General features: G+C 35.9%; 1 protein-coding gene across 1 annotated transcript in view; it reads right to left on the reverse strand.

The window, feature by feature from the left end:
- prkg1 (protein kinase cGMP-dependent 1) overlaps positions 1–12,833 on the reverse strand; it is a 142,880-nt gene that overhangs the window by 25,782 nt on the left and 104,265 nt on the right. Inside the window, exons 7-10 of the mRNA XM_016513239.1 lie at positions 11,663–11,740; positions 10,653–10,747; positions 4,788–4,853; positions 765–839 (exon numbers count right to left, since the gene is read on the reverse strand). Of these exons, the coding sequence (XP_016368725.1) occupies positions 765–839; positions 4,788–4,853; positions 10,653–10,747; positions 11,663–11,740 (314 nt within the window). The remainder of the gene's footprint in view (positions 1–764; positions 840–4,787; positions 4,854–10,652; positions 10,748–11,662; positions 11,741–12,833) is intronic.

The following is a 12,833-nucleotide window of genomic DNA, read 5'->3' on the forward strand; positions in this document are numbered from 1 at the left end:
ATTGTCCCGAAGCCCAGCCCGAGGGGCGTAAAAAAGTCAGGGCCCGTCGGGCCTGGGCTGAAATGCAGGGCTCTAGCTCTGATCTAGCACACAGAAAACGATTTGACTGAAAATTTATCAGAAGAGATGAAAGAAAGATAGTGGTCATCTGCGCAATTCGGAAAAAGAGGCGGCTTTTCTGCATTAGGTATGTTTTTTTTTTTCTTTTCTTTCTTTTTTTTACTCTTTGTACAGCAGTTATTGTTCATTCTAAATTAATTTTTTAATGTAGAATATGTGTTACATAAATACATGAAATGTAGAACATATAAAAAAGTGCTCGTGACTCGTCTGCCAGTGGGTGCCCCCCCATCACGCATAAAGTGAAACTCCGCCTATGATTGTGCTGTTACTCCTTTCGAGCCGAAGTTCACACAATTGGGTGTTATTTATGGGGAGTAGAATTATTTATTTATTTCAATGAATGTAATCGATTAAATATCATAATATTTAGGCTATAATATTATAAATCAGGTTGGTTTGTATTGCTGACGTAATATGTAAATGATATGCGTGCGGCCCGCGAGACTTGCACTTGGACCATAGTGCGGCCCGGTGGAAAAAAAGGTTGAGAACCACTGGTGTAGACTGAGTTTTGAATAATAATAAAGCATTTTACCAGATGTCTGCAACATAAAATGTGAAAAACTGAATACTTTGTGAATGCACTATACTTGATATATAGTCCGATAACATGATCAGAAAGTGTTGAGTATCAGACTCACTTTGCTTTGGAGCCAGCATCTTCATAGCCTTTGTTAGAGACGTCGTCCAGACCTCCAATCAAGTGTTTGAAGGACCTGCAAACATGAACAGAAAAATTAATCCATGCTTTGAAAATGTCTAATGAAAAATGAATGCAGATGTATGCAATTTTTTATGCTTTATGCTAATGCAGGGGGTCTGCAAACCATCTAAGGTTTATAAAGTTATCTTTTGTTGTATTTTATTTACTTAAATTTGCAATAGAGTGTATTTTTAATAATAATAATAAAAATTAAACTGACTCCTTAATGAAACAAAGTGTGCCATTGTAGGAACCATTTGTATTGAATAATGCCATAAACAGACAATTATCATTTAGGAACAAAGAATCTGACTACAAGCTGTGTAGATCTATGATCTGCACAGGACAGAGTCAATCACAACACAGTGCATCCCAAATGCTTTTCATCCCATTAAACTTCCAGCCGTTCATCTTCATTTGAAGGAAAGACATCTGTGGCTTTCTCTCTCCCATCTGTTAATAAGGCAGAATATGTCTTCACTATATATGTCAGAATATGAGTTCACACATAGAACAGTTTGTTCTGCTTCTAGAATAAGTCAAGGATTTGGCTTGCAGAACTCTGGGACAAGGAAGGGTAAAATAATAAAATGTCTACATGAAAGGCATTTCAATAGTACCACAAATAAATAATGAGGGATATAGTATAAAAATTATATATATATATATATATATATTTATTTATTTATTTTTTGTGAGACTGTCATAAAAATTAGGAAAAATGTTGAGTGTTTCCCAAACTGTGCATATATTGCAGGGGGGATGCCAGCTTTTTAAAACAATAATTATAAAGGCAGCAGTTTGCCAAGGCTGCTGAGCCTAATATTGCATTTTAATTTTTTTTTTAAAGAAAAACCCGACCCGAGACAGACCCGATGAAATTAGACCCGACACGACCCAACGACCAATTTATTTTTTAACCCGACTGGAGCCGAACGTAAACGGCACTGACGTGTGCACAGCCTGCAGCCCCGCAGTCAGTAAAGAAAAATCCCGGTGTCCTGCTGACTGATTTGGCCACTTCTCCCTTACATTTATTTAATTTATTATTACTTAATATCATTACTTACCTGATGGATACAAGTTATTTCTGAGTTCGGCTTTCAATTGTGACCAGTGGTTTGGAAAAATAAACGTGATAGCTCGATAAAAACTAAATTGATAGCCTAATAAATCATAGATTCGCTAGTGTTGGCTGCTCTGCAATGCTATTTACCTCATCTCCGGCGAAAGGATTCTGCACACAAAAAGGAAAGCCCTGCCCTGCATGAACATGCACCGTAATGAAGCGAGTGGCTTTTCCTCATGGATCTCATATCTATAAGATGGATTTCTGTTGGCGAGGTTACAAACGTATGTTCCTTTTCTACATGCGTTTCTCAAAAATGTACTTACGTGCAAGTACGTTAAAGGGATCGGGTCTTATCTGGTCCATTTGGAAAAAGCACATTTATTTTAAATTACCCGAGACCCGAGGCAACTAATACCGAACCCGACCCGTGTCCGAGGCACTCGTCGAAGTTTTGGACTTCTAGTTATGAGTCCAAGTTGAGGTTTAAGTCAATTCTTTACAGGTCTAAGTCAAGTCAAAATTTTTTGCAGCTTAAGTGTGTTTCATGTTTCCATCTCTGTCACCAAACTAAGTATTCATTCATAATTAGCATATCAATAGTTGAGTTGCTTTGAAATTGCAGTGTCCTAATCGGGCCTGATGTGATAAATAACAAGCATTTATCCTAACCTATTTACATTTTCTCATGTTTCATATAGAAATCGGTTGTTATATTCACTCCAGAGTCCATTTTATAAACAAACTGGTTTTGCATGCATTAAGAAAGTAAATAGGGTCACTTTTAATTTCATATTGACATGACATTTAGGATCTCTTGTCTTAAACTCGTCAACATCTAATGTCATGTTGTATTTTGCCAGTGGTTAAATGTCATCCCTTAGCACACTACTTAAAAAGAGCATTTATTTTTTTCCCCTATCCTCTTATTAAATCAGATAAATATTTTATTGCCTATGTTGCTACAAGATATGAGATTTAGACATGAGAGGGAACCAGTAATAGTGTTCATAATTTCAGCTGCTGCGCTTCAGGATGTGACTCATCCACCAGAGAATTCTCACATTATCTCATATTTTTATTAGAACTCTGATGAAACATTGAAACTAAAAGGGGAACAATCAATTGTATGGTTAAGAGCTGAAATGTAGGATTAATTGAAAGCCTTAAATCCTAATGGCATCATTTTGTTGGATGTTACCATGATTTATACAGTCTTTTGAGTCTTGGCAGGTCAGGCAGGACAGCGGTAACCCGAGCCATAATAATGATTTGATGGACATTTAAAGTGTGAATGACTTTATATCACTGCACTTCTGACCCATTTCACAATGTATTCTTAGCACAGTCCCAAGTGAAGCCCCAGAATTAGTAGCAGAAATGTTCTGGGGTGTGAACCCAAAGTCACTCACGTGTACTTACATTTCTGCCATTAAAATACTACTTTGCTGAGATATACACTATTTAAAAGGTCACTCGGTTCTGTAATTTCTGCTGCACTAGCAGAACAAAACGACTGCAAAAATAACGCTTTAATACACAAGTCAATAGGGCCATGACAAATAAGAGAGACTAAAATTTTTTAAATCTAGTTTTAAAATATTAAATTAAACATTTTCTAAAATTTTCTTATATAATTTTTATTATATAAAAATAATTAAATAATTTCCTTATATAATTATATAATTTCCTTATATACATTTTCCTTATATTAAATATGTCAGAGTACACATCATAGTTATTTTCAAGTTTTTAAGTATACATTTTTGTAATACAAATGGTATTTATTTTACAAATATGAATGATTAATTCTTATATATCAAGTGTTTTTTTTAAATGTTTTAACATATATTTTACTGCATATAACAATATTTAAAACAAACTGTTTTACTGTTTTTTTAATAATATAATATAATATAATATAATATAATGCTATCAAATACATATAATATCAAAAATGATCAAAAAATAATTTTAATTAAGAAATTAAAAGCATGAATCACAAAACAGTTGTTTATATGAATGTAATTTTTAATGTGTTTTAAATAAATTATTAGATCCAGAAAAAAATGACCGTAACATTGAGTAACTGTTTGCAAAATGTATCCAGTTACAGTAGCTTGTATATTTCTTTCCACCAATGGAAATCATTCCAAACAATAAAACAGAGTATGTGACTGGAACAGAGTGACAGCATTTCCCTTTTCTGCATTTTTCTTATGAAATCCCTATGGAGAAAATGAAAGGTACAAATACTTCCAAATCCCAACCTGCTAAAAAAGTAAGCATTACTGTTGGGTTCTATTCCTAGAGGAAATCAGCTGCATGAATCAGTGGTTAAAGGGGTCATATGATGCTATTTTAAAGATCATTATTTTGTGTATTTGGTACTGATCACAGGTCAGCTAGCATACAATATAACAACAACAAGAGTCTTTTAATGAGAATTACCATAAACCCCTGACTGATAACAGGACTGAGATAATGGGCGAATTCCTGCAGTGAGAGTGAAAGTCAGTTTGCATGAGGGGTTGCTTATTATATCTATTCCTCAGACCAAAGTAAAATCAAAGTCTCTGGAGTACGATGTCTACAGAGACGAGAGGAGGTCAATGAGTCCCACTGTGCAGCAAGGCATTGTGCTCCTACTGTTTTGTCACACGCTGTGCCACTCAAATGAGGTTTGCTGACAGACTGCTGTCTAAGAATGGCAAACGAGAAGATTTGGCTCCCTGAAGTTAACTGGCGTAAACTAGCATGAACTTGCCACAGTGAAAGTTGTATGAGGTCATTAGAAATTAGTGGCTGTAATTTAGTGAGCACACAGTGGAAAAGATGAAAGACTAATCAGATTTCACAGCATCAGTACACACACACAGACACACAACTCACTCTCTGTCGATGACGAGGCAGGTGACAGCTTCAGCAGCAATGACATTAGCCGTTCTGACGTCTTCTCTGTGGAGACACAAAGAATACATGTCAATCATACACAGCCAAACTTAATTACTCAATACACACACACATTTATATGAGATGGATATTCAACATATAGATATTTTAGTTGAATTTCCAGCAAAAATAACTATTTTGTGACATACTGAGATATAAATTGTTATACTGCCATTATTTAATCAATACGTCTTTTTGCATATACTTTGCATTTTTAAAATGTCATGTAAACACTTTAGCCCGATTGAAATCATACCAGTCAGATTTTTGTGACGTTGGGCTAACAGAACAAATTGAACAGTAGCTCAAAAAATAATGTGTAACAATGTGTGATTTAATCCTTCAAATAATCAGTTACACATTGTGTCATGTATGGCTTGCTGGGACAGATGAAGACTGTAACTCAACTACTAAAAAGACTCATTCGAGCTAGTTAATAATTATGCATGTAAACATACATAATAAGAGGAAAACAACAAAGCATGATCTATTGTACTGTTTCGGAAAAATTTACATCCGTAGTACATAATTTGTCCTAATCAGTGACAAATGGAGTAGTGTGTTAATCATCAGCCATTATTATTGTACAACTTTTTTTTTACCGCATGGCACAACATAAATTCATGTGTGTAGACCAAAATTTTGAATGACAGCTCCAAGCAGCTGCACACTGCCAATTCACAATGACCAGGTGGGAATGCTGATTGCCTTCACACACAAACAGGAAGTGCATTTGCTGATACAACCATGCCATTTTAGCTTGATTCTCTGAGTCTTTGAGCTTGTTTATCGAGTGCCGTGACTTATGTTTAATAAGATTCATACCAGTATGCTCTGCATTACAAGTGCAATGCCGTACCGGGTGTGCTACTGAGCATGTTTACCACATCAGAAAAACCATATATACGGAGTTGGTTTTGTGATGCAAACACCAAAATGTATTAGTTTACACTATGGTAAAAGTGTTTTGAGGTAATAACAGTATTGTGCAAGGAACCTTGTGAAAATAAGTCTTTATTAATCAATAATCTGAGTATAGGTAGGTTTTTGGCAAAAGTGCAGGTAGAGTCACGATTTTTCAATGAGACTGTGTCATGCTTTTTCAACAAACCCAAACTATAGGTATTATACTTTAGGGTGCCATTCATCCTGTTTGTGCTAGGGACATGTTTTGTACCTCAAATCATGTGATTTGTTGAATTCCATAGCAACTGCAACACATGAAAAAACCACTCAGAGCACCTGCAACTGCATAACAATTCCCTGACAACCACCCACAACCCCCTTGCATTGTGCCAGAGAGTTTTAAATAGGCAAACACCACTCAAACAAGGAGCAAAAATCATGCTGCATCTTTACAATTACATTGATTGTTCTTTAAATTACTGACTTGTTCAGCAACTTTACAACACATTACAGGGACATCAACAAAACCAGCTGTAGACAGTAAACCACTTATGTGCATTTACCTTAAAAAGCCTGTAAACTGCCTGCCACATCCACACAGACATGGCGTGTTATGAAAGTACACACATTTAACAATAACATTATTTTTTAGGATGGATTTTCATGTTTTAGGATCAAAACTCTGGGTATGGGGCAATGTATTTGCTTTTATGCATTTGAAAAGTGGCAAAATAAATGACAAAGGTAAAATGTTTCCAAATATTTTCAATGTGACCTTTATATAATACAAGGACAAAAACGGTGATATGCCACCCACATCCTCAACTTTGACATATGGGTCTCCAATTAGCACCACACAGTTGCAAATATTCTTCACTTTCCAGTGGACATGTCTATGTTTAGGGTGTCATTAGTGTTTGCTGTCTTGAGACGCATCTGCATCTGCTGGAATTCAACTGCCTCAAACTGGCTATCATTAGATATGACATGTTTCCTGGTACAACTGTGAAAAAGATAACTCCCATTGAGATAGAACATATCAGAGATGCCGCAGCTCTTGCGAATAAGGTCCAATTATAAAACCTAAAGTGATTATTACATCAGTCCTGTGCTATTCACATCACAGCTACACTTATCACATCAATCACACATGAAGATTAAAACTGACACTGAGAAAGTCCAGCACAGGGAAACATCCTTCAATTAGCATGGCACACTTCAGAGGCAGAGGGATGTCTCTGAATGCTGTGACAGCATTAGGTGAGGATGGAGGCAAAGAAAGACAGAGGGGGGTTAAGACCAGCCAGTACAAACATGTTTCAGCGGTCAGTTAAAGTCTGGATGTAGTGAGCGCACATCACAGCAAGTATGGAGTGAGGCTTATGAAGGAAAGGTCAGAGCCGTCAATCAAGCTGGTAGAATAACAGGATAAAGTGACACAACGTGAGCTACTCCATGAAAATGGAACCAAGGTTAAAGTGGAGCATGAGAGGTCTTTAGTGTAGCACTGTAATTGTAGGTTAGCACACTCAAAAATAAATGTATGATAGCCCTTATTCATTGTATGTTTTCATATATGTAAACAAACAATGTGAATATGATCAGTTTGGGTTCAAAGCAAAAAAATAACAATACAGGGTTTGAAACAACAAGAGGGTAAAAAAAATTAGAAGTTTTATTTTTGGGTGAACTAAAGCATTATGTGGTAATTAACATTAAAGTATAGCTGAGATTTATCTGACAAGGAAATAGCACTGATATAGCAATGCTCTGAATTTTCTGGGAAATTTATATTTACATACATGTCATTTCAGATGCATTCTTACCAAAAGAACTTCCAATAAAGAAACTTAGTATTGTGTACTGTCAGTGAAAATGAATTGTAGCAAGAGTTTGAACAAGATAACTAATATAATCACAAACATGCAGCACTACAAGTCAAATATACACAAAAAGTGTAGTTTAAATGTCAATGCTATTCTTTAAATAGAATAAATAACAGGTAAGGAACCATATACGGTAAATATCATGAAACAATTTAAAGCCCTCGTTCCCAGTTCTTATTAACATTGAACAATGGGATAAAATATTATTTAATAAGTACAAATTTATTTATACATGGTTATATGTTGTCCTATTACATAACATTTTCAATAAACTATAAGATTTCTACTGTAATTAAAGTAATGAAAATCGAATTACAATAGAATAATATTGAAAAATTTATTTGGTAATTTGGGATGATGAAATGTGCTTGATTGTAATGAAAATAATGTCACATTGCAAAAAAAATAAATAATAATAATTGAGTTTGACATGATTTTGGTAATGTGACTCGGACATGTTTTCATTAGAATTATCCATACAGTGGCCCTTGATCTGAGTGTGTTTGTATACTTCTCTTCTGGTGTGTAAACTTCAAAAGAAGATAATTATTCTAAGATCTGGTCAACATCTCCTTAACTGGCAGCAAATTAATTGTTTTGGCTCAACAAGGTGTTTTGCTTAAGAGGTACATGAAAGTTTACTTAGCATACAGGCTGTTGCACATCAAAGCAGTGGGCAGCCTTTAATCCAGAAGACCACAGCTATTGTTATGCCTGTTACTTAGTCAAATCCCAGGCAACTCCCATATCATACAAACAAGACTCAGAACGGCGTAAAAATAATGTTTAAGATGAAAGACTGACTTGATCCACTTCAATAGAGTGCTGATTGATTTGCTAAACATACTACCACTCAAAAAAGAGAGAAACTAAACAAACAACAACCAAAACAAAAACGCAAGATTGTGTACTAATTAAAGCTGAAAGTGAGAGGTGAGATCAAAAGACGTGAAGATCAAGAACACACATTTGAAGGAGTGACACCTCTTCAGGCGAATACACTACACACCATATTGCAACTCATCAGCTTGGTCGTCCTTCGGCTCAGATCAAAGCAAGAGCCATCTAACTAGGTGGCTTTGTGAATAGAAACAAAGTAACAATTGATCAATAGATCACATAATATATAACTATAAATATACAGCTGATAGACACATTTGTAACAAACAATTATAATAAAATGCACTTGCAATGACAATACCTTGCCCTCAAAATATTTATGTGGTAAAAATAGATTGTGCTTAAATGTAATAGTTACTACATTTAACGTAGCTAATAAAACTGTTAATTAGGTACTATCCATCAATGCAATCAAAAACAGAATTAAATCATTCATTTAACATTAACATTGCTAATGCATTAATCGTGAATTAATAGTTTATTATTTTTGAGTAAACTTTTTAAATTTAAAAATTGTAAAATTTTAAATGTGTAAGTGTATTAAAAATCAACTTTATCCAAGATTATTAAATGCAGTAGAAGTACTGTTTATTGTCAGCTTGTGATATCTAATGCATTAACAAATGTTAACACATGTTTGGTTATTGTAAAATGTCACCAATTAAAATATGGTGCATCCAATCAGACTTCAAGGTATTTTGGTGCAAGTTCAGCTAGTCAAATATGTTGTTTGTGACCAAAATAGTATTTTGATGTCAATTACTGAAAAACTGAAATTCAAGAGACATTTAGAACCAAAACACTCAAGCTAAAACTTAAACTATACAACAACAAAGTCTAGATTAGTTTCTCAGCACTGTCTTCACTTTTGATACAATCAGAAAACCCAGAAACAATTTCATTTTACTCTCTTGTGCCTCACAGGTTGGCATAGTGTACCGTAGTGAACCAGAGGCACTTCTGTTTGAGACTTCTTGAATGCTAGGGTTCAAAAGGGATGAAAGTATGTCCTCCTTGATTCATGATTTCATCATGAGCTTTCGTCCCATGAGTCCTGTGGCCAAAACATATCCTCCTACTCTCTCATTCAAGCTAATCCTAGCAAATATTAATTTTCTCAGCACGGACCTTTTATTTTGTGTGAAATGTGCAGGCTCTTTATTTCGGTCCATTAGCAGCTTGCCCCTCTTTTCAGGGTCAATGACAAGCTCAATATCACAACACAGCTGTGCAACACCAGTCAAGTGCATTGACGCGAGCTTGTTAAATGAAAAAAAAAATTGTAGAAACCCTTTATTGTGTTTATTACTACTCATTAGGGTAATTGCCCAAAAATAACAATACAATGGATTGTTGTTTGTCACAACCACCACCATTAATGAACTAACACTTCCTCTGATCTCCACTAGGAGTCCCCAATGCATTCGTTCTGTCTGTATCCCTTGCAACAGCTGTTCAAAAAGTTTCAAAACTAAAACCATGTGGAAAACATTTTTACATTTGTAAAAATTGTAAACACAAATCGAAAGCCGTAAGGGAAGCTTGAGTGAAGGTTGCCTGCATTTGGCCTCTATTGAATCAGCAGCAGAGGGATTGTGCAGGAATATGGAAATAGAGCAGAGGATAATGTTCATAACCCTGTGAGAAATATAAGGTGGAGGGGATTGGATGTGCATCTGACTGTTCTCACACAACCGGTCTCATCTTCTCTTCAAATTAGCTCTACTCAAGAAGTGCTGTGTGCTCCCAGTCCATTAGATGGTACCCTTGCAAATAAAGCCTCAAACATGACAGGCATTTTTCATATAAGCCCATTTCAAATCAGGTTAAAAGCCAAATGAAATGCAGTTCACAGCTCACTTCCATAATGTGAAATATTTCAGAGTGAGGCAGAAGAAAAAATGTAGAGGAAGACTTCACAAATAAGAGAGATCGGTAATATCAGCCGGAAAAGAAAGTTGTTTCGGAGGTGGAGTAAGTTATTGCATTTTGATGAAAGGTTATGATTTATTTCTCATACATCCAGAATATGTATTTAGAAAGCAAACAAGGTCAATTTTAATTCTGTGTGCTGTGATTACAGCGCTATAAGTAGTGAGCAAAAAGTTCTTACCCTTGAAGGGCTTTTTCTCCAAACCAGTCTCCTTTACCTAATGCCCGCAGATAGACAGGGGTCCCATTGGGTGGATCTTCTCGAGTAACGTTCACCTGCAATTACAGATTATTGGTCATGAAAAGCTGGAAGACTGAATAATCCACTGATTTGTTCTTAAAATATCAATTATTTAGCATTTACATTAGTTATAGGTTGGTATTTATCACTCTAATTATACTAAATGGTAGAGCGACAATAGAGAGAGTGTATTTGAACGAAGGGTCTTGAAAATGTGTTCAGATTAATGGACAGTTCACACAAAAATGAACATTTTGAAGGAAGAATTTTGAAGAATGTTGCTATTCTGTGTCAGCTGCGTCACACGGATATGTTGTTTTCATTCAAATCAAAGCGCAAACAACGTAGGAAACAGATCCGGCATGACGCAGCTGACACAGAATAGCATACAGCGGATATTCTCCAAAATGGCACCAGGGTGATACGGAGGAGACGAATTGTTGAATAAAGTCGTTATTTTTTTTTCTTTTGCGCACAAAAAGTATTCTCGTAGCTTCGTATAATTGCGGATGAACCACTGATGTCACATGGATTATTTTACAGATCTCCTTGCTACGTTTCTGGACTTGGGAACATTTCAGTTGCGTTGCTGTCTATGCAGGGTCAGACAGCTCTCAGATTCCATCAAAAATATCTTAATTTGTGTTCCGAAGATGAACGAAGGTCTTACGGGTTTGAAACGGCATGAGGGTGAGTAATTAATGACAGAATTTTCATTTTTGGGTGAACTAGCCCTTTAATAAGGGCTTATTTTTCTTAATTCTTAGGGAATAATGACTTAAATTTCACAAAGTTCTTCATACAAAGATATTGTATAACTTGTAAAGATTTGGAGTATAGCATACAACTCATATGTACTTCTTTTATGATACTTTTTATGTTTTTCTTCAAATGTTGTTCATGCACGCAACCTTTGTGGTATTCGGTCTCTGTGGTGGAAAAGATCTTACCTTTCCCTTGCCAATGATAAAGAACGTGTCCCCTCTGGCACCTTGTCTAATAATGTACTCTCCATCACTGTAGTGAGTCTGAGAAACGAGATAAAGAAAGAGAGGCAAAGAGAGAGTATTACTGAAGTGTAATTTTTTTCCTTCTAGTTCAATTTTCACAGTGTTGCTCCATCACAATCATTCTCAAGCCATCACGAAGACAGTGCCTCAGTCATGCAACAGGCCACTTCAAGGCTGCAACACCAAAACAAGAACAGAAGTCCTCATAGCAGTAATCCATGTTACCGGAAAACCACAACAGCACCCGATGCAAATGTAACTCTGAGAAACTTCGGCTGAAACCTCAATGTTTAGACTATAGTCATTTTAAGGCCTGAAACAAACCCTACACAAGTGCAGATGCAGATTCCTGATTTCACACACCATTATATGGTGTTTACTAAGGCAAAAATCACTATTATTATACTCAAGGATCTGATCAAACCCTTTACCTTAAATACTGGTGTGCAATTTGTCCAGCTTTGTACTACAGTTATACCTCAAATTGGGTGGCTTGTTGAGGAGAGGTGTGTTGTTACTAGGGATGCACTGATACCGATACTGGTATTGGTATCGGGCCCGATACTGAGCTCCTGTGCTGGAACTCATGCTGTGTGGTATCGGGGAATTTTAACGAGTACGTGTTAAGTGACATATTCAGACAATGAAACACCGACAACAGACAGCAGAATGGAGTTATTAGAGATTAAGGATGTCTACGAAGTATATGTATGCAATGAATATAATGTTAAACAATCAGTATTGACTGTATAGCTGATGTGCGCGAGCTGATAAGCAAAGCACGCTGAGTGGATTGAGTGCGTGGCGGCGCAGATGCACAAGCTTGTCGAGTGAATATACCTTTCTCACAGACATCACTGGAAAGTTTGAACTAGTGGGTGCAGGACACTATAGTTCATTTATGTAAGTGATAGCAAAATAAAGTAAACTGTGACAAATTGTACCCACAATTTCATCATACAGTGGACTACGAGTAAAACTGATACAAATTTGGGACCAAAAATTATTCAGACCAAGCCTGGGAAAAAAAAAATTAAGTTCAGGTTTGCATGAACCTGGAGACTACAGGCTGTCATTAAGGCTAAGGGTTGCCCGACTAAGTTTACTTTTT

This window comes from Sinocyclocheilus rhinocerous, unplaced genomic scaffold (genome assembly GCF_001515625.1).
Source record: "Sinocyclocheilus rhinocerous isolate Xijiao unplaced genomic scaffold, SAMN03320098_v1.1 scaffold24, whole genome shotgun sequence".
Classification (NCBI taxonomy): Eukaryota; Metazoa; Chordata; class Actinopteri; order Cypriniformes; family Cyprinidae; genus Sinocyclocheilus; species Sinocyclocheilus rhinocerous.